The sequence below is a fragment of the Cryptomeria japonica genome, chromosome 7 (genome assembly GCF_030272615.1).
Source record: "Cryptomeria japonica chromosome 7, Sugi_1.0, whole genome shotgun sequence".
NCBI lineage: Eukaryota > Viridiplantae > Streptophyta > Pinopsida > Cupressales > Cupressaceae > Cryptomeria > Cryptomeria japonica.
Genome location: NC_081411.1, coordinates 716,867,796 through 716,890,560, shown reverse-complemented (window position 1 = coordinate 716,890,560; position 22,765 = coordinate 716,867,796). Strand labels below are relative to the sequence as shown.

Genomic DNA, 22,765 nt, shown 5'->3' with positions numbered 1-22,765 from the left:
AACAACCAAACGCTTCACTGCATAAAAGTAGGAGGGCCCACTTGGGCTCTCAAAAATTAATGCCCCATAACACCATAAAATAATATCTTCTAATTCTGGCAACTGGCAAGATCCTCCAAATATAGCTCCCACATTGTCTTGAGAGTCAACTTGTAGCTCCTTATAAATGACCACTCCTTTATGGAATTTCACGCCCCCTTTTATGTTGGGATTAATTATTTTTTAATTATAATTTGTTGACTGTTGGACCTAGTGACTGAGGTCATGGCCCCGATTATTAAATTTATTCATTTTTCTCTATCCTTATTGGGGAAAAAAAGGATTGGGTCCACACAGGCTATATTAACTAAAAGGGGACATTACAAGTCTGCCCTTTTCAGAATTGCTTGCCCACAAGTAATGCACTGTTGGATATTCAAATATTTCTGGCCCTTCACATGTAGCATCCTTTGCAAGTAGGTTCCTCCAACAAACCAAGTATTAATTGATGGTCCTATCCCTTAGTTTCTTCTTCCGTACGATGGCCTCTAGAACTAAAATAACCTTTCACTCATCATCTAGGGATGGTAGATCAACTAAGGTGCAATATGCTCACCAAGTGCCTTTTTGAGGCAGGACACGTGGAAAAGATTGTGAATCTAGGTGCACATTAGCAACTCTAACTCATAAACCATTTCACCAACCCTTCTTAAAACCTTGTATGGTCCATAAAATGAGGTTTGCGCGTTTTAGCTCCACTTTGCTTGATAGAAATTTGCCTATATCTCCTACCCCAAATGATCTCTTAATATAATGCTGATCTATGTAAAGCTTCTATTGATTTTGGGCCTAGTGCAAATGACTTTTAAGTGATCGCAAAATGTCTTTGCCATGTTTCATTGTGGCTAGCTGTTGATACTCTGCTATTAGTAGACAACAAATTAGGAAAGGCTAGTGTATCATATGATTCATATCCATATATTGCCATAAATGGAGTAATATCGATGGAAATGTGATGGGTGGTGTTGTAGCAATACTCTCGAAGGTGTAACCACTTGATCCATGCTACCTATTGATTTGTGACATAGTTTCTCAAATATCCTTCAACCCAATATTGTTTTTACCTGCTGATTCACTATCTTTGTATGTCCATTTTGTAGGTGATAATTGGTACTAGGAGTGAGCTTGTTACCATTCAAATGTAACAACTCCTACCAAAAAAAAATGAAGAATATATAATCCTTGTCATTGACAATGTTCTTAGACACGTCATGTAATCTAAACACTTCTTTGAAAACTAGATCATCTACTTAATGTGCTTTGAATTTTGTAGGGATGGGAAAGTATTTTTCAAAGTTAGTTAATGTATCCACTACAACATAAATGCAATTCTTGCCATTTACCATAGGGAGGCTTGTGATGAAGTCCATGGACACATTTTCCCATGTTTGATTGTGAATAGGCAAAGGCTGTAGCAATCTTGCAAGATAAACATGCTGTATTATATTTTGTTGGCAAGTTATGCACTCTTTAATATGTTTGAGGACATTGTAATGTCCCCTAATTAGTTAAATTCTAAATTATCTTAAATTTTTTCAAATCTGAAATAGGTAATTAAGTTTTAAGGGAGTACCTTTGTATACTTTTTTCCTGCAACACAAAATTAGAGAACATATATGAAGTAATACTTATAAACTGAAACATGTACTAATGAATTAGATTGAGTGATACAATTCTTTAATGTATTAATTACCATTAGTATTATATTTGTTAGATAAAATCAGATTGTAGGTTAGTTGCCATTCTTTATTATCCAATCCTTAGTGCACTAGGGTAAGCTAGCTGGATAGGTTGTCCAAGAGACCCTCCACCCTAGGCCCAAGAGCAGATGCCACATCCCTCTTGGCTCCATGTGGCAGGTGTTAAGCATCCATCATGGAGTGGCGTACCCAGTGAGGTGTCCTATTGCCATTCCCCCTCATCACAACCACCTCCCCTCTTAAGCCCAAGAGCAGATGCTTCATCCCTCTTGGCTCCATGTGGCAGGGATTAGGCATCCATAATGGAGTGGCGTACCTAAGAGAGGGTCCCATATTAAGCAATAATATGTAGTTGATATGATTAATCAATTAAACAATCTCATATATATTATAAGTTCCATTGTAGAGTTATATCAGTTTACTGTTAGTATCATCATATTTATCACAGCCTTAATTATCAATGTTAGCTTAGATTACTGTGTCATATCAGATTCTGTAATAATCTTTAGATTACACTTAATATCAGCTTTATAATAAACTAGATTCATTCCATTATATTATATTACCATATTTTAATGTTGACAGAATTATAGAGTTCATCTTCATCACACTCGTATTCCTCGTTATGATATCATATTTGATTATGTTCATTAACTGATTTCAGTATAAAATTATATTTACTGATCATTTATCAGATGATCGATTGCATTATTGAACCATATTTACTGTGAATGATCATTCACCAGATGATCGTTTGCATTATCGGATTGTAGTAATTGTGTCATTGTGTTAATATATTCCAGGTAAAACTAGGGTAATGCAGAGTCTGTACCTTTGCTGAGTGTTCTGTGTGCGGGTCTGATGGAGCAGCTTCTTTGTCTATCCTTTCTCCTTTTTTCCTTCCTATCTTGCTGGCAGTCTGAATGGTCTTCCTCTATCTTTTATATATGAAATTAATTATGACACCAAGAACAAAGATGCTACTGCCTGTAACTTAGTAACCCTTCTCATCTGATCCAATCTATGGTGATGTTGCTGGATGCTTTGATTCCTTTCCTTTATATCTCTCAATGTGAGGGAGAGGTCACACCTCTTCATCATGCATGCCCTTTGGCAAGAGACACACCCTTTCACCATTAGAACCTTTTGAAACAGTGTAATTCTTCATTATTTCTGCCCTTTGAAAGGGACATAACCTTTAATGATCAGGTCTGCACTTCTTATTTAAATCAGATTAGCACTTCTCATTTCCAAATTATTCACCTCTCAAGTAAGGTTCTCTTCTCCCTTTTATATCTTTTTTTTTTTTTAATAAGTAAATAGCTGTAGAGGGGCAGCACCCTTGTATTAATCAAAATAGGAGAATACAAGGCCTGGTTTAGTGTGAGCGGTAGGGGGGAAAGAACCAGGAAGAAAACCCCCTACCCTAGCTCTATTCCTTATACAAAAAAAAAAAAAACCTGTAATAGAGGCTGGACAAGTACAAAACACCAGTCGACAATTGCTGGAAGTAGATAACAGAGGCCTTTAAACAAAAAAAACAATAACCAGAATAGAGAAACCGGAGAGAGGTGACAACCGGAATCAATGGGAGTCTTCAGAGTCATCATCCACAGGAGCACGAGCCGCATCCAGGATTATAGGGCATTTAGTGCCACAGGTCGAGTGAGCCGCCGATTCTGCTTTCTCCCTAGGGAGTCGGTAGTCATTTGGGAACCACTCCTCGCCAAGCCCAAACCCCCAGTCATTGCCATCAACCAAATCTCCATTCTCCAGAATACCAAATCCTTCTGCACCCCTTAACCGTTCATCTCGAAGATATTTTTCCCTCCATTCCGACGTGAAGCCATTTTGAATGCTTGCTGCCTTAAGCAGAAATTCAATATTCCTGGTAATGGCAGGCCAAGTTTCTTGAAGAGCATCAAAGTCTAGAGAGTTCACAATCACTAACTTTCTCACCTTCGCCCCGTTGGCCAAGGACATATAGTAATTTTGGGGAAGCGGTATTCTCAGGATGGCATCAATATTGTCCAACGCGGCATCAATTTCCCCCAGTAGGCGGTGTTTAAACACCATTTGAGTTAAAAGCTTTGCTCTCTGCTTGCTAGTCCCCATGTATATCACCATTGCAAGGAAAAAGGCCGGGATATCGGCATTGGCTCTGTACCTATGATAAGCCATAAGGAATTCCTTCCCTAGTATCCTTTTAAGGCTGTGAAGAATAAGAGGGTGTCGAGAGTAGAGGACCTCTTGTAGACGTTTGTCAGTGATTTCGCTCAAGAAGGCCATTTGTCGACAAGTAGCTTCAAGGAGAATTGGGGTCTCCATAGCAAGTCACCGAGTGAAGAATACAAATGTTTGATGGAAAAATGAGGGCATTCCATTGTTAAATAGCAAGTCATCAAACCAGGGGATACGGGCGCCAGGCAAGTAGTTCATGCCAATTGAATACACACACGCGTGAAATGATAGTGTCCAAACATCTTCTGAGCCAAAGCTCGTCAACTTAATGTCGATCGACTTTATCCATCAAGTAATTATATGCATATCCTGAAAGGATCTAGTCGTAACTAGATACTAATTAAAAGTACACACATATCCAATTGCCACGGGGCCCAAACCGACACAGACCAATAATGACGGCAGTGAGCCACGTCTCGGTGACAAGAAGAAACCTTAACTGGTGAACAAATCAATCGATCGATCAATCCATCGGGAGCCACGACCATTAGGTTAAGTAAAAATATAGCGGCAACCGGGGAGGCAATGCACCGGTTTGCGCCACAATCGGTAGTTCAATCGGAGAAAAAATCTCAACCGGAAGGAGAAATGGAGAACACAACAGGCAAGTAACTCAACCGGTGAGCACCACAATCAGTGAGACAGTCAGGCGTCCATATCAACCGGTGGAGGCAATACTACCAGTTAGCACCATCACCGACAAGCTAATCAGAGAAACATATCAGCTGGAAGGAGAAGACAATCAGTTGAGACCACAACCGACAAACTCAATCGGAAAGCACCGTTACTGGCAAGATAATCCGGCCATATCAACCGGTGGAAGTTCAATTGGGGTAACAAACTAGTCAGAAAGACCCAATCAGAGTGCCAAGGGGGGGTCACCATCGGCTATCGCCATTTTAGAGAGTTTGTCAGCCTCTCCATTACCTTCCCTATAGATGTGGCTAATCCAAAATTCATCAAAGGTGGCTAGCAGCACTAGAATCGGTTGAAGCCACTGGTTAAGGCACCAACTAGGGGTGTTGTTACAGTGGACTGCATTAACCACATTTAATGAGTCTCCCTCCAGATGAATTCTCTGCACCCCAAGCTCCTTCCCTAGCTGCAGTCCTCTTAAAGCCGCTCTGAATTCAGCTTCATTGTTAGTGGCAACTCCAATCTTTTCAGAGATTTCTTTTATACAGATACCATCGGAGTTCCTCAATATACACCCAATACCACTTTGACCCGGGTTTCTTGCAGAAGCACTATCAAAGTTTACCTTACACCACCCAGGCTCTGGCGCTTCCCATTTAACACCCAATCTTGGATTGACTTGATCCACTGGGGTTCCCTTGCCAAAAAGCGGTGGAATGAGTAGATTTGGAAGTGCCAGCTTAATCTTCCAATCCTTGTCCGTATATATATTTTTCTTTAATGATTTGGATTGAGCAACCTCATTCAGGAGCTCAGTCAGATGGTTCTCAATTTTCCCACATAGAGACGTTAAGCTCATCTCTTTACCCTGGAAAATTCTGCGATTCCTTTCTTTCCAAATTTCCCAAATTAGAAGAGATGGTAAAATATAAAGTAAATCAGCAAATATAGCCTATCCTGCCGGTTTAGGCCATTGCAAAAACCACTCATCCAGCCTTGATGGGAAGGGGCCAAAGATTCTCAATTTTCCCATGAAATGCCATCAACAGTGACTGGAGAACTTGCAGTGGAGAAGTAGATGATCCGCAGTCTCTTCTTGCTCTTGACATAAAATACATCTACTGAGTCCATTGATACCCATTGAATAGAGCCTTTATTTAGTTAGAATCTTTTTTTGACAAGCCAGCCAGGCAAATGAACTTGCTTTGGGTAGGAGATGTCGGTGCCAAAAAAGATTAACAGGCCAATCTTTTTTGTCTATAGCTGCTTCTTTCAATTTGTAACCAAAGCATACCTTGTATTTACCATCAGAGGAACCACACCACCTAATAATGTCCTTTTCAAGGGAAGGGAAAATAACCCATTTTCTGAGAATGTCGACAAACAAGTCTTTCTGATGCTGATCCAAGTCCAAGGGATCCAAGGAGTTCCATTTCCACTTAGCCATGCCATTTTCTTGGATAGGATAACCATAATCACAAATATTGTGACCCCAGAGGCGACAAGTTTCTACCATAATAGGTTGCAGAGAAGGATTGAGACATAAGGCAGCTTCACCAGCCCAAGAATCAATCCAAAAGGAGGCATCCCTTCCCTTCCTGACATCCCAGGGAACCTGATCACTTATGATTTCCCTGCTTTCCACGATAAAATTCCAGATGGCCGAACCTCTGGGGGGGTTGTTTATAGTGAGAATCCTTTTTGGCTCCAGGGAGTCCAAATATTTATGTTTTAGAATCCTTGCTCATTTTTGTTTACCACCACTGCAAATTTCCCAAACCAATTTAGCACCCATAGCTAAATTCATAATCGAAATTCGTCGAATGCCAACACCCCCTGCCTCTTTTGGTTGGCAGATCTTTTTCCAAGCTACTAGAGGAAATTTCCCTTTGTCATCCGAGCCATTCCAAGGAAATTTCTCATTATAGAGATCAATTCATCTTCAATTGCCATCGGTAATCTTAGACATGCCATGGAAAAAATCGGTAGCGCAAAGAGGACCGATTTTATCATAGTGAGTTTCCCAGCAGAGGATAACCACTTGCCTTTCCAATTTGCAAGCCTGGATTTGCACTTATCAATAAGATGCTTCCAATAGCAAGTTTTGTTACTGCCAATGAAGAGGGGGGTTCCAAGAAATTTCCCTGGGAAGTTTGCAACTCTGAGATTAAGAATCCTTGATAAGGCACCTTGCAAGTTAATCGGAGTGTTGACAAAAAACACTTCAGATTTGTGCCAATTGATTTTCTGCCCGGAAGCCATACAATAATCATTGAGGCATGATTTAATTGTTCTTGCCTCTCTCCTACAAGCCGAGCCAAACAAAATGGTATCATCGGCAAACTGCAAGTGAGTCGTTTTTTCAACCCTTGTTGCGACATTGACTCCAATCCATTGATCATCTTGTTGAAGAGCTCTTATTGATCGACCTAAGGCTTCAACCATAATGATAAACAAAAATGGTGACATTGGATCACCTTGTCGTATTCCTCTTGACGTGGAAAAGAAGCCATGAGATGAGCCATTAACCAAAACGGAGAATTTGGGGGATGATAAACAACTCGTGACCCATGTGATCCATTCCTTGCAAAAACCAAATTTATTGAATACATCAATTAAGAAACCCCTGTCCACCATATCATAAGCTTTTAGAATATCCAGTTTTAAAATCATGTAGGAATCCTTGGTTTTCCTGGCCGTGTGAAGCATTTCATGGGCAATGATAATGCCTTCCGCAATGGATCTTCCAGGGGCAAATCCACTTTGTTCATCTAATATGATGTGTTTAAGGAGGGGTTTCAATCTGTTGGCTCTGATCTTTGTTACAATCTTATAGACCGTGTTGCATAAAGCAATGGGCCTAAAATCACTCATCTATTGAGGGTTTTGCTTTTTCGGGATTAAAGCCAAAAAGGTGTGATTAATAGCAACTAACATAGTCATTTTCTTTCTTGATTCTTCTACTGCTAGATGTAGATCTCGAGCAATGATATCCCAGAATTGTTGGAAGAAAGCTGCAGGGAAGCCATCAGGGCCAGGAGTCTTATCGGGATTCAGCTGGAAGACAATTTTTTTTACTTCATCAATTGAAATAGGATTAAAGAGAGTTGTATTTTGACTATCAGATATTATGGATGGGATTGAGTTAAGAATTCTGGCTCTTGCTTCATGATCATTCTGGTGACCACCATTCATTAAAGATTCAAAGAATCTTACAACTTCCTATGCAATGTCCTCATAGTTCCTGACAATGAAACCATCCGGTCTCTTAATCTCCGATATTTTGTTTCTATTGCGAATGGCAATGGCCGATCTATGAAAGAATTTGGTGTTTCTGTCACCTTCCTTAAGCCATAACTCCCTTGATTTTTGTCGCCAATGGATTTCCTCACACCGAATGATTTCATTTAGATCAGATTTGAGGGTATTTTCTTTGTTAAATAAATCCTCATTCATTCCTGAAGTAATAACAAAATTGGTTATTTCTTCCAACTCAGCCTTAATTCTTAATTTCTCCATATGAATATTCATGAAATGGCTCCTATTCCATTCTTTGATCTTAACCTTAATATACTTGAGCTTCTTATTGAGTATGAATAATCTCGAGTTGTTCCCTAGTACCGGTTCATTCCACCAAACAGATATAAGATCATATAGCTCAGGCACTCTGAACCACATTTTCTCAAACTGGAAAGGAGTACCTCCCTCCGCTTGTCCCTTGGCGACCTCGAGACAGATCGGGTAGTGATCTGATCCAATAAGCGGGAGAATCGATGACTCTAATACAAGATTTTGTCTTAGCCAATCACTAGTAACAAGAAACTGGTCTAGCCATTCAGCAATATTAGTAAAACTCGATCTCCTGTTCGTCCATGTGAAAACTCCATTTTTAGGAACAATGTCTATTAGGTGATTCTTCCCAACAAATTCCAAAAAATCCTTCTAGGCCATACCAGTCCTCTGAATGCCCCCACTTTTTTCATTGCCAGAAAGGATCGCATTGAAGTCCCCGACTACCACACAACTGCCTTCGGAAATATTGCAAAGTCTAATGGTTAAAAGATCCCAGAGAGCACGTTTATCACCAGCAGAAGATGGTCTGTAAACATTAAAAAGATTGAAATTCTCATTCCGTCCTAGGATAGTTACCAGACAATGTTTCCAATACTTATCTTCCCCAACAAGAGAGATACTAACATTCATGGGATTCCAGATGATTCCCAAGCCACCAGAGGCTCCATCCGATTGCCTAAACAGACCATTCCACTGTTTCCAAACTCTCATTTTTGCATCAATCTCAGCCTTACTTCATTTAGTCTCTTGTAGTAGCCAAATATCTCCTTTAGTGTCATCCATCTGGCGCTTAATCAAGCACCATTTGTCAGGGGCACCTGACATTCCAAGATAAGAGTTTCATTGTTCCTGGGGAAGGGCGTTTCCCTTTCCTAAATTAAGTTTGGTTTGACTAGCTGCACCAGCAATTGCTAGCATTATTATTTTTGACTTGCGCCCCCACACTCCTTTTGGCTTAAAGTTTGGTTTGTCAATGGTTGAATCCGACTTCCCAAAACCTTTTGTGGAATCCTCCAATATAAGATCAGAGTTAGGTTCAAAGTCTTCTTCCCACTCTGAGGAGGAAGACTCAATTTCACCATCTTCCAATTCAATACCCAGCGAAGAGCAAGTCTTATCTCCCAACTCCCCCACATTTCTAGCCTCCTTTCCTTGAGTGTGAATTTTGCAATCTTCAATTACCAGCTGACTCCCAGTTTCAAGAGGAGAGGGTGGTAGCGAATCCGCTAATTTGGATTCAATATCCGCCTGTAAGGTTTTAGTCTTTTCCAGAAGCATGAGAAGATCTTGTTGGCTCTCACTTTGATCAGAGGAGGGAGGAGCTATGTTCAAAGGAGTTGCCTCAGTCAATGGAATATTCTCATTATCATGAATTTCGTTACAAAAATCCTCCCCAGTATCAGTGGAGATAGGAGGTTCCGGTCGCAGATTTTCTTCAATAGGAAATTGCATACAGGAATAACGTCTCTGTATCGTAGCCGAAACATCACAACCTAAGCTGGTGCAATCCAAGGAGAAGCATTTAGGGCAAATATGCAACTGATCTTCTCTATCAATCTTTTGGATCCAGAACTTCCCAACACCAATAATTTTAACTTCATCGGGGATCTTGGTGATTTGATCTGTGCTAATGCATATTCTGAGGAAGCTTCCCCATATTTTGTCCTCCAAAATGTCATCAACCGATACAAATGTGCCAAGGTCTTTGCATATATCCTTAATGACATCAATGTGCCAGTACTCCGAGGGATAGTTGTAGAATCTTATCCATACCTTACTGTTCGGTAATACATGAGTCTGGGGATTGAAATTGGGCTGCCATTCAATGATGTGAACTTCAATGCCATCCAAGATATATGGACCTTTGTTTTAGCTTGCCATTTCTCCTCATTGCTCATGAATTCGATCATATAGAAGTCATTTGGGAGAATATTGATGTTAATTTCCTTTCCCCATTGTGCTCTACACCAAGATTCAAAGTTGCCCTTAACCCGTTTTCCACCACCCCACTTGATGAAAAAGCAAAACTCAAGCAAATTCGACCTAGCAGAATTAATTTTATTTTCATCCAAAAAGATAGTAGGTCTTGAAGTTTTTCTTACCGGTTTAGGATGACCGGGACGAGAGGGAGAAAGGTCTGTCTTCGGAAATCAGTGTTTCCCCCTTGATCCGACCAAGGGTTCCGATTTTTAGGATGAAAGTTAGATCTCCAAAACCTGGCATGGTCCGCCCTAGAGTTATCTTGCCCGAAGCGCCCATTCCGCATTTGGAAATTACCATGAGATTTTGGAGGGAGCAGATTGGGTTCAGAGTGTGGATTGCCTCTCTCAATTGCCGCATCGGGGATGCTAGATTCAGGCGATGGTTGCCAGTTTCGGGGGAACTTGGAAGCAGGATACTTGGTCTTGCGATACCGACCTTTGTTATTCCAAATGAAACCATTTTCCTTCCATTTATGCGGGTCAATAAGGCATTGGATGCCACTTGAATACGGATTTCCATAATTCATCCGTGGTCTGGAGTATCTGTCTCCATGGAACATGCCTGCTCTCCCAGAATTAGCTGGTTTCTAAGTGGGTTGCAACCTACCTGCTTCAATGGGAAAGGCAATATCTGCTTCATCGCTCCATGAACCAATCTTCGCGACCTGAACGCCTAAACTTCACACATCGGTATCCTTGCTCCTACAGCCACTGCCGCTCCTGCTGCCTTCAATCACTGCCATTTCGGTTATCGTCATCATTGATTTCTCCCTTTTATATCTTATTGTTGAGGGAGTCACAACTTTTCTTTCCATGTCTTTTGACCATTCATTAATATAATTAAATTTTAATTAATTATATTCTTTTATATTTTAATTTAATTTTTAATATTTAAATTTTATTATTATTATTTATTATTAAATTCTATTTCAAAGTGGGGACATTACAAACATCTCCCTCAAGTCCTTTTCTAGTAGAAGCTTTCTCTATCTACCCATATGTCTTTTAGAGCTCTAGTTGCCTTGGCATATCATGCAAATCCCTCAAAACGTTTTCCTTCATCTTAGATTTGGGAATTAGGAAAATTCTATTCTTGTAAAAGATGTGAGACCATCTGCTACTAAGTACTTGTTATCCTTCATAATTTCATCTAAAATTTTCATAGCAAAGATTCTTAGAATATTCTGCCGTGATTGAAGCCTTCCAATCAATAGAAATAGTAGAAATGGAGTGTAGATTAGGTTTTTAAGTGAGAAAATCAACAAATACATTTTTTTAACCTTCATAAATTCTATATCAAAATCATATGCTTGAAGCTTACTCAGTTTTGTTCTTGATCATTCAAATCAAATTGGCTAAGGAAGAACTTCAAGTTGTTATGATTAGTCTTCACCACAAACCTTCCTCAAACTAAGTATTGTTGGATCTTGGCCAAAGCATGCATGATGGTGAGCATCTCTATCAGTAATGGAGAATCCCATTTTTGAATCTCTTAATGTTTTGCTTACAAATGCTATGGATGGCTATGAGAATCTGGAATAGTAAGTAAAGGCATGAACTCATCAACTCCTTGAACCTCTTGAAGGTCTTTTGGGTGTTGTCATTCCATGAGAAAGCTCTATTTTTAGTCATATTAGTTAGGTATGTTGCTATCTTTCAAAAACCTCTAATGAACCTCTTGTAGTAACCGCAAAGGCCAAAGAATCCCCATAACTATGTCAATGTGGTAGGAGCTACAATCCAAAAAGGCTTGGATCTTCTATTGATCCACTTGAACACCTTGAGCATTGATGACATGGCCTAAGCACAAAATATCTATAATCCCAAACTCACACTTGGATTCCTTTGCCAAGAGAGCCTATTGCTCTAATATTGCAAGAAAAACATCTAAATGTTTCAAGTGTTTTTCTTAGGTTTTATTGTAAATCAATGTATCATCAAAGAAAACCAAAAATATTTTCTCAATTGATTATTGAAGACCTAATTCATACATGATTGAAAAGTAGCTAGAGCATTTGTCAAGCCAAAAGCTAAGTTGCCAATTCTGGTACTAGTGTGGGTATCAAAATTGGAACCTATTCACACACACACACACACCTCATATTCATAACTTCTGAAAATGAGAATACTAAAGTCTCAAAATGTCATTACATAATGAAAATTCAAATTACAATCAATATTTATTAGGCTTCATATTCTTCTTCGTCAAAAGAATCAAGGTCAACATTTGGTTTTATTTCATTTGAACCACAATCAACTAGATTGCCACTCCCACTAGGTGCATCAAGTGTAGAAGCTGCCTCATCTATAGAGACTTCGGTAAGCTGTTCAATTATAGCATCTAGATCGGCAAACTTCGGGGTTAGATCCCAATTCTTTGTCACACCCTCATTGTATTCAAGTTTCTTATGTGACAAGAGATGAAGGTTGGAGTGTATATAGACCAAGTCCTTTCCTTTTTTTGTACCCAAAGGGCTGTGCTTGATCGAGTGGATGAAAGAATATGTACTCCAATTCCGCTCAGCTGAAGAAGAACTTGCAACCTATTGAGTTTGCATACAACATTTAGTATTTAATTTTATAAATTAAAAAATTTAAACATAAGTTATAAAATTATATTATTATAAAATATAATATTTAACGTAATACCATCGAATGAAAAACCAGAAAAATAAAAAATAAAAGGATACATACTTGGGAGAGTATTTTGATTGTAAGAGGCTGCAAGTAAATGAAGCCATGATCATTTAGATAGCACCACTCATTAGCACTTTTCCTATATTTGTCTAGAAGATTGGAAACATCTTGATTTTTTGAAGATATGGATTGGCCAAACTTGCTCAAGGCAATGCTTTGGATATCCCTATCTGAAAATATCTTTCTAAATGCAGCCTTATAGCCAACAACAACCTCCCCATCCCTATATGGTGGCACCCTCCTTGCAATGAAAATACCTCTTTGCTATAATACTTTGGCAACAAAGCAAATGCTAATAGGTGTAAGGAGCTGGTCATTTTGTTCCAACAGTCAACGATAATATTTTGCACAATTTGAAAAATGTTTCCATTGGGTCATGTTCCTTAGCTTCTATTATTGTTCTTATTTTCCCCACCATGGAGTGCATGCCATCATAAATTACACCCAAACATGGGCAATTAGTATCAGCATACCTAATCATGCTCATGATGGGCTTAGTGAAATTGAAAACATATTCCACACAAGCTCACTAGTCATCATCTACGATCCATTCTTTTACTTTTTGGGCTCTTTATGTGCTTGACTGCCTCCATACACTCCACAAGCTATTGATGGCCATAGAACTCAAGGCCTGTCACACCTTCACACCTTCAAGGTACAATGTATCAGTCATCCTCAACCCTTCCCATCTGTACAAGCAAGTAGATATAGCCACTTAGACATTCTTATGGAATTCCAATTTCCAACAGTCTCGGCTGTCTAACTACCATGCAGAATACCAATAGTAAGACGACCAGAATATGACATCAGCATACCACATATAGTACCAAACATGACTTTTCCCCATGTAAAATCACCACATATGGTTGGATATTGCACTCACTTAAAGTCAAATGGTTGTTGAATGACTTCCCTAAATGCATACATATCTTCCTCCACTACAACCAAACACCAACTATGGGCTGCAGTAATAAACAAACAACTGATTACTTATAGCTATTTATGCTAATTCTTATCACAAAAGCTCGCACCCTTGCTGAGCATCAACTCATCAACCTTGTGAAACATGGAAACAGCCGCAAAGTGTGGGACCTTGCGCAAGGGGGTTGAATCTCCGGAGAAGGCCGACTTCCTTCTCAATCCAAGTGTAGGTTTTGAACCAACTCAACACTTCAAAACTAACTCCTAGGCCTATCCTAACAAATTGCAGAGGTAAAGGGAAGAGAGAAATGCTTGAAATAAAAGGAGGTGATGCACCAAGAAGAGATTGTTCCTCTCCCTACCAAAATGACACAAAAAATCAACTGAAACACCCAGGGGATGCACAAACTTCAGTTTTATGAGTGACCCCAATGCATGTATGAAGGTTAGAATTCATTGAATGCCAAGAGGGGAGAAGGTTTCCCACAAGTCACACTCAGAAAAAACAAGTTAACACAACCTATATGGAGAGAAGAGCCACAAAACATACACCTATGATGAAGGCAAGGAAACATACACAACATGCATAAGTTGAAGGAAGGCAAGAATGTAATTTCAATTCATTCAAAGGCCAAAGGCCAAACTTATAGTTGCAAAAATGCAAAAATAATTACAAGTCTTCAAGAGAAGAGAAAGAGCATAGGAAAGATCAAGGCAACAACTAGAGAACCCTTTACAATGAGGCTTAACAACTTTTATATAGAAAAATGGTTACAAGAGTGATCATGACCCCTGTATGTCAGTTTGGAAGTGCAGGGAAGTGTATGCATTTGACCTCAGTACTTGCAAGCAACCTAGCCATACCACAAAAGGCAACCTTGAGAAGGTGGATTGACTGACCTTCCAAAGTCAGAGTATGCAGTCATGACACAAGTCACCAAGCATGGCTTCGTACCTCCCTTGATGGAAATCCTGCCAAAACATTAAATGCACCCCTGTGTCTCCACAAAAGAAAGTGCGCAAGTCACCAAAACTGTTGGAGCATTTAAAGCCTTGAGTGTCGATCACGCCATCCGGAAGTGTCACCAGTCAGAAAGAAGTCCGGGGACTTTGGAAGCTCAGGTTCCCAAAGTGGGGAAGACAAGGAAAGAACTTCGGAACCTCGGGGTCTCGAAGTCCTGGAGAAGGAGAAAGGAGAGCAGCAAGGAACTTCAGAACCTCGGGGTTCCGGAGTTCTGGAGAACTCAAAAAAAGGCTAAGGAAAGAACTTCGGAACCTCAGGGTTCCGAGATAGAGAGAGGAAGAGAAGGAAAGGAACTTCGGAACCTCGGGATTTCGGAGTTCCGGGGAAACTAGAGAGTAAAGGCAAGGAGGGAAGGAACTTCAGAACCTCAGGTTTCCGGAGTCTCGGAGAGAAGAAGGGGAAGCAAAGGAAGAGAACTTTGGAACCTTGGGGTTCCGGAGTTCTGGAGAAAAGAAGGAAGAAAGGCTAGAGGGGAACTTCGGAACCTCGAGGTTTTGGAGTTACAGGGAAGGGAAGAGGAAAAGAAAAGAATTTCGGAACCTCAGGGTTGTGGAGAGAAGAAGAGAAAGGGAAAGAAGGAGAGGAACTTTAGAAACTCGGGGTTCCGAAGTTCCAGGAAAAGAAAGGAGAGGCAGCAAAGGGAAGGAACTTCGGAACCTCGGGGTTTCAGAGTTCCGGAGAAGGAGAACATGAGAAGGCAAAGGGAAAGAACCTCGGAACCTCAGGGTTCTGGAGTTTCGGAGAAGAGGAGAGGAGAAGGCAAAGGGAAAGAACCTCGGAACCTCGGGGTTCCGGAGAAGGAAGAAAAGGCCAAGGGAGGAACTTCCTCCGGACAAGGCAACACTTCATACTTCATGATTCTTCTGCTTTCTTTTTGATCAATTGAGGCAACGCTGGTCCATAGAACATATCTCTGATCGGTTCTCACTGATGGACCAAGGGTGTCATAAAATGACAACACTACCTTTGAGCATCCCCTAGAACATTCCATACTCGTAGTTGTCACCACATGTACAACAATGCTGTATGTGCACCTGCACTTCATACACACTTGAATAACCATTCAGACAAAGATGTGGCAATGAGATCTTAATTCAAATGCCTGAATGCCTTGCAGTTGGCAGTTGCATCCATTGCAACACTTGACTAAGACAAGCCTCCATGCTAAACTTTGTGACATTTGAAATTATTTACTAGTTTGTGGTCAAACAATGTCAAAATGAACTGCAAGTTTACACATCTTGTCTTACTAGGAACTTTGTATAGGTGTATAGGTGAATAACACACCAATGTTCCAATCATTTTCAGGAAAATTGGATAAAAAATTAAAATGCTTGAAATCTAACTGCAGATTTGGTAGGCTGCTGATAGAAATCCCTTAAAATCCTTCTCCATTATTCTTGAAAAATTGTGATGGCTGGAATTTTTATTTGTGTAACAAAATTTTGTGCATTTAAATGCTCCAAGAACTCAGCTTGGTCTTAGTCTCTTGAAGAAGACTGCCAACTCAAGGAAAATCTGATTCCTCTGCATTGTCCCCATTGCACCAGTCACAGACGCTATGCCTCCTTTGCCAATGCCATTTGCCATAGTTCATATGACATAATAACGCAGAATTTTACACAACACAGTTTAATATGGACACTGACAAGGCTACCTGTTAACGCAAACTATGCCCCACTATAGACTTTCAACCAATCAGACACAATTCAAATATCCACTCCATCAGACACTGCGCTTTGCTAACATATTGAAATTCACATGACTGCAGCAAAATGAAAATATCATATTTATTCATTCAGGATAGATTAGATTGATTCACATTGATTACAACATATGGCTTATAAAGATAACTTCATTTTGTAATTTACTAACTACCAACTACCAACTTCCAACTACCTAATTGGTTGAACTTCCCATTATTATGTGTTTACTAACAATTCTGTATAATTACTAACAACAACTATTTCCCTATTAACCTACTATACTATTATGCTATATTCCAACAATAGTGATCGAGTTTTGTGACAATGATGATGACCCAGGTTTAAACCCCCTCATTAACATGCTAATCCAAAGGTGGTAACTGACATGTATTCCATTCCTTGGGAGTGTGTCCCTACTTGTGCCCTAGTGGCCAAGGGTCCCTTCTACCTTCGTTTATCCATAAATAAGCAATATAGTACGTATGGTCAATTCACTTCCTTGCGTATATGAGTAATGTTACTAATCTTTTTAAGGAAGGAGAATCAAATTTATTCAATGAGATACATGTCACATTTATGGTTTTTTAATTTGTTGGTTCTTGTTGAGTTTTTTTGCTGAGTCTCAGTTTGAATCTAAATTGTGCTCGGTGATTTTCAGCCTAGTATGAATCTGAGTGTGAGTCTAAAATGTGCTTGGCAAGATGAGTCCAACTCTCAATACTATGCTGGCAAGATCATTCACCACCACAAGTTGAATGGAAGATCTAATAATATTCATAGGAGAATGTCTTGGGCTGAGGATGCCTAAGTGGACAGTCCTAGGAGTAGTCAAAACGCTTCATCTGTAACCTCTTATTAAATATGAGTCTCTAGAGACAGACAGGAAACTGGAGATATGCAGGTTTTAACTTCTAGTATTGATATGGCATTATCCATGGTGAGAAATCATAATGTCCTTGGATTTGGGACTAATTTGATTTCATTTCCGGTAGGTTTATATGGAGCCTTGCACTTTGTCTTGCAATCTTACTTGATACTGTTGCTTTGTTTCTTCTTTAGCATTTGAAGTCTCTAATGCAGAGATTAAACAATTGCTTTAAATAATTCAGTAGCATTATGGTTTCTTGTCATGTCCCCAGTTCTGAGACCAAACATGGTGTCGTCCAAGCAGGGCAGACCTAGGACACATTCGCGTAAATCAATAGCAAAAACAATAATTAGATAGATTAGTAAAATAAGGCAATAATCTTGACAAAGCTACTTGTATTATCTTTATAGATGATAACAACATTCAAAGCCAACACATAGAGTGAGTTATGACTAAGGAAAACAAGACCGAAGACTGCAACCAATGTTGTCATATAGAGTCATCGATTACATTGAACTAGTGTGGACAACTTAACCGAAAGCAATCCCACATCTCAATCATTAAGTTCACTCCATTTATCAATCATCATAGGAAGATGTATAATGCATACTGATGTTATAACATTGATCTAGCATGATCATAGCCATAATGACATTAGGCAAGGAGAGCGATCACTATATTCAACAATATTATATCGACCATTTACGAAGTTAATTCAACATCGATATCATCATCTACAAAATGCAGAAGTAACATTGTCTTTTCAGCAACGATTTCACCGCACCAAGAATTCGGGGTAGAAGGAACAAACTATATATTGAGTGATCATCATAATCACTCTATTATCAACGATTCGTGTTTAAGAAGACCTAGCCTCAAAAATATATCGATGACTGTTGTCAGCAATTAAAGAAATGTAATCATTAGGCAGCGATTAGTTCAAAGGGAGAAGTAGGATTACTAGAAGAATGTCTAATCATTAACAAGAGGTGCACTTAAGAAAGGGTAAGGTTGTGTCCATTCCAAACAAGAGATGCAACCATTCGATATTATGAGTATATAAGAGGATCAGTATTCATTTTAGAAGGGAGGAACGGGGGAAGGAGAGAAAAAGGCAGTGATAAGGAATATCAATCTGCAGACTTCGGATCTATCATTCATTGGCAAGTAGTTATTTACAAACAGCAGATTGGTATGTTGTATCTGCCCATTATGAATTAAAGGATTAATTATGCTGATTGACAATAAATATACATATGATTATACAAATAAAAATGATAATAAATATGCATATGATTATATAAATAGAATAAACCCATAATATAATATATATATATATTTATCTGACTAATAATAATGAATTCACTATTATATCAGAAATGATTGAATATACATACATATCAAAGCACATACATTCATAATTAATGAAAGATGTTATATTAATGACACAGTCTTTAATCTTTTGTTAATGCCTTTGGAAGGATAGGTTGGTTTGTGTAGGAGAGGTGTAGTAATTCCGTCCCAAATTAGGTGAGCCCCAAGAGGTGGTATTGATGGGTGTTCATGAAACCCTTGAGCCAATTGGTGGTATTGATGGGTGTTCATGAAACTCTTGGGCCTACTTGCTGAGGTGGTTTCCAAGCGCCCTATGACAGTAATTCCTCATCCTCGTTAGGGTTAGAAAAGATGTAAGGATGGGTCTAATATAATAATTATTGATTGTATTATGAATAATCAATTGTTCTCTAGTTTAATAATCTGATTTAAAGCATAACAATGTATACTAATGTATGTTAATCATTGAGAAACAGGCAGCCTCCTAGTAGGGGACATTACATTTCTGTTTAATTTTCTTCATATATCTTGTGATTCTAGATTCACAGTTAGTGGATGGGTATTGTTATACTTATGGAAGTACTGACATTCATTTTTGCATTATTATTTTGTTCAATTACATGCGCATGTCAGATCCTGTAGAAAAGGCCCTATAAATACAAAAATATGACTGTACCTGCAGGTACTTTGAACTTGATGATTTAAAATCAAAGCTGAAGGTATCAGATAAAGTTCTATCTCCTCTTTTAGGAGTAGGGCCTCAGAAATGCCTCACATTTAGTGTTGATGGATGCAAGTTGGCAGCTGGAGGAGAGGCAAGGCATCTTTGTTATTTTGCATAGTTAGAGATTATCAATCACTGCTATCTGATCATCAATTACAATAAACTATCTTGTATGATTGTTTTCTAAGGAATAACTCATCTGTTTTCCAGGATGGGCACCTTCGTGTTTTTGAATGGCCAAGCATGCAGCTTTTACTGGATGAACCAAAAGCTCAGAGTTCATTCAAAGACTTAGATTTCAGGTAGAATCTTTTGCACCTGATGCTTATCATCTATGACTTTTTTGTATTTCTTTATTACATTTCTAAGCTATAAATATTTAATTCATTTCAGCTTGGACTCTGCCTTTTTGGCTTCAACGTCCAATGCTGGCCCTGCAAGAGTTTGGGACATCACAAAGACTGTACCAATAGCCACTTTAGCACGTGATCAGGTGGAATTTGAATGCATTCTATAGTCGTAGAGTTTGGTGTAATAGTAATTAATAATTGCTCCATTATGAAGGAATAACAGTATCTTGATTGTTGGTTGTTCTAAATTGGGTTTATGAATGAATTGCAGGGTGATAGCATTGACTTTTGTAGATTTTCTCGGGATGGAACTAAGCCTTTCCTTTTTTGCACTGTGACAAGAGGTATGCTTTCGCTCACAGGCATCTGAAATGCACAACTCTTGTTTTACATTGTGCATTCTATGGCTACTTTATTTTTCAAACTTTGTTGGAATAATTATATTCCAATTCAGGTGGCAAATCAAGTATCGCAGTTTGGAATATGGCTACATGGAAGAAATTAGGGCAGAAGAAGTTCTTTGACAAACCGATCTCAGCATTTGGCATCAGTCGAAATGGAAAGTTTCTTGCTATGTAAGATTTATAACTTAAGTCAGCAAACCTTTTATGTGCATAGGCAGCAATCTTACCAAAATTTTGAACAGCTATTAACTGGAAAGGATCAAAACAAGATAATAGGGAAAATGTGGATGATTGATTTAAAATTTTGAAGGTTTGAAAGTTTGAAATCATTTTATAGAAAGTGGGTATTACCAAAATTGTGATCAATTGGGAGTTCTAGTATCTTCTGGAACCAAGTGCATTTGAACTACTCCTTCGACATAAAGCTTCCTAAGTCCTATAGTTTGGACCACCATGCCTTGATATTCTCACAAGAGAGCTTCATTGGATTAATCTGTTCTGTTTCAATCTATTTTACCCAATCATATTAGAAAAAATATTTCATGGGAAGATGAAGCCATGCTATTTGATTATTTTTGCCTTTGTTATAGGTGATAACTTCTTTCATTGTTTACTCTATGGCTGTTATGTGCTGATTAAGGGTTGTGGAAAGTGTCCTCCTAGAAGCATTTGTCCACTCATATTAGTCACATCATAGAAAATTTATTCATATAAATAAAATATAAGCCCACATGGGTTTTCCGGTTGTATATAATGGTATACTGTCTAATTGTAAATCATTCCCTGTTTTAATCACTGTAGGGAAGAAATCATTCAGATTGATGATTCATTGAAACAGGATTCTCCAGTTAGCTTGCATGATACAAAATTTTCTACAGCTTATAATTTATCCATCTTCAAGTATATGGTTTTGATTTCATTATTCCCATGCTTCAGTAAATTTCGATGTGCTGCATATTGCATAATTTCTCAATAATATCTCTGTTAAGAAATTTTTATATTCCAAAGTTTTTCACAGCATCCGACATTGCAAGTTACTTCCCCCTTACCCATTACTTTAAAGTTTAATCCTAGCTTTGTACCATCAGCTAGTCAATTAACCACTTCTGAGCAGTGTTACTTGGAAATGCGTTTCCAACCTAAAGGCACACGTTTCAAAAATGGAAACGGTTTTGGGGATGGGGGGACGGCTAGAAACGTTTCCAAGCCGTCCCTGACCGAGCAAAATTTTTGGAAACTGTCCCGGAAACTCGGAAATGGTCAACAATATGGTCGGAGGCCATTGATTGTAAATGGACGGCCAAGCCGTCCCCGGGGCTCCCTCGACCGCCCCGGGGACAGGCGGCCATTTCCGTCAGCAAGAGGCATTAAAAAACAATTTTTTTTATAAATTTTTTTTTTTATATAATTATATTAAAACAGCGGTGTTTTAAATATTGAAATGCAGCGATAGTCAAAACAACGATATTTTTTAATATTGAAATGTTTAATGCAGCAATATTTTTTAATTTCTATGAATGTATGAAATTGAAATTTGAACTCTCATTTGATTCATTTGATCATGATGCTATCCTATGTTCTTATTCTATGATGATTCGATTTGATTCGTTTGATGCTATGTTCTTAGTTCTATGATGATTCAATGATTTTAGATTTAGAGTCTAGATTCTGATTTATAAATGTTATTATGTTGCTACGATGAATGTTTACTGTGTTACAATGTTTTATAAATATATAATTCATGAATATATTTAAAATTTCAGATTTCCATATATATATATATAGCCGTCCCCTGCTCCGGGAAAAAAAAGTCCCGGAAACCCGTTTCCCCGTCCCCCCGTGTCCCGGAAACTCGGGGTAACATAGCTTCTGAGCAGTTATAATTTTATTTTTAATGATTCTCTCTCCTTAAATGCTAACACTTTGTCTAAAGTGTTCAAAATCATATGTGATTGATTTTTGCGCATTTAGAGTAACTACTGAATTATTGACTAGGTGATCACAACCCCCCATCATCTTAGCTAAGGTTTCCATGTCCATCTCAAAGATCTTTGATTATAGAGACACTTAATGAACTGGCTTTGTATGTTTATTATGCTATCAATTCTCTCGTCACAAGGGAAAACTACCGCAAGGCCAGTCTTTGGATGATTTTGTTTTTGTCTGTCTCTTTCGTACACATTTGACCTCTTTCAGTTCTCTTGTCCAAGTTATCAATCCTACTACTGGTTTGGGTTCAGGTTTGCTGGTTCGGTTTGTGGAATTGGTCAAGAAGAATTTAGGGGTTGGGTTCATTTTGGATTTGTCTATACAAAAATATATAAAAATTATAAACATTACATGTTTACAACCAAATAAATTAATAACAAAAATATTCATGTTTCTTAATATTATAAACCCTATACAATATAAATAAAATTAATATATAATTATAATATAATAAATCATAACTAAAATTTACATTAGTAAATGAACAAATAAATAAATTTTTATTGTACCATTGTAATCTCCCATAGTATGTAAACTTACATGAATAAATAATATTTAAATAACCAAATGAATTTT

General features: G+C 38.4%; 1 protein-coding gene across 1 annotated transcript in view; it reads left to right on the top strand.

Annotated features, from left to right (window-relative positions):
* Positions 1-22,765, top strand: part of LOC131040248 (SEC12-like protein 1) — a 72,197-nt gene that overhangs the window by 1,634 nt on the left and 47,798 nt on the right. The window contains exons 3-7 of the mRNA XM_057973140.2: positions 19,405-19,537; positions 19,657-19,748; positions 19,840-19,939; positions 20,068-20,140; positions 20,251-20,371. Of these exons, the coding sequence (XP_057829123.1) occupies positions 19,405-19,537; positions 19,657-19,748; positions 19,840-19,939; positions 20,068-20,140; positions 20,251-20,371 (519 nt within the window). The remainder of the gene's footprint in view (positions 1-19,404; positions 19,538-19,656; positions 19,749-19,839; positions 19,940-20,067; positions 20,141-20,250; positions 20,372-22,765) is intronic.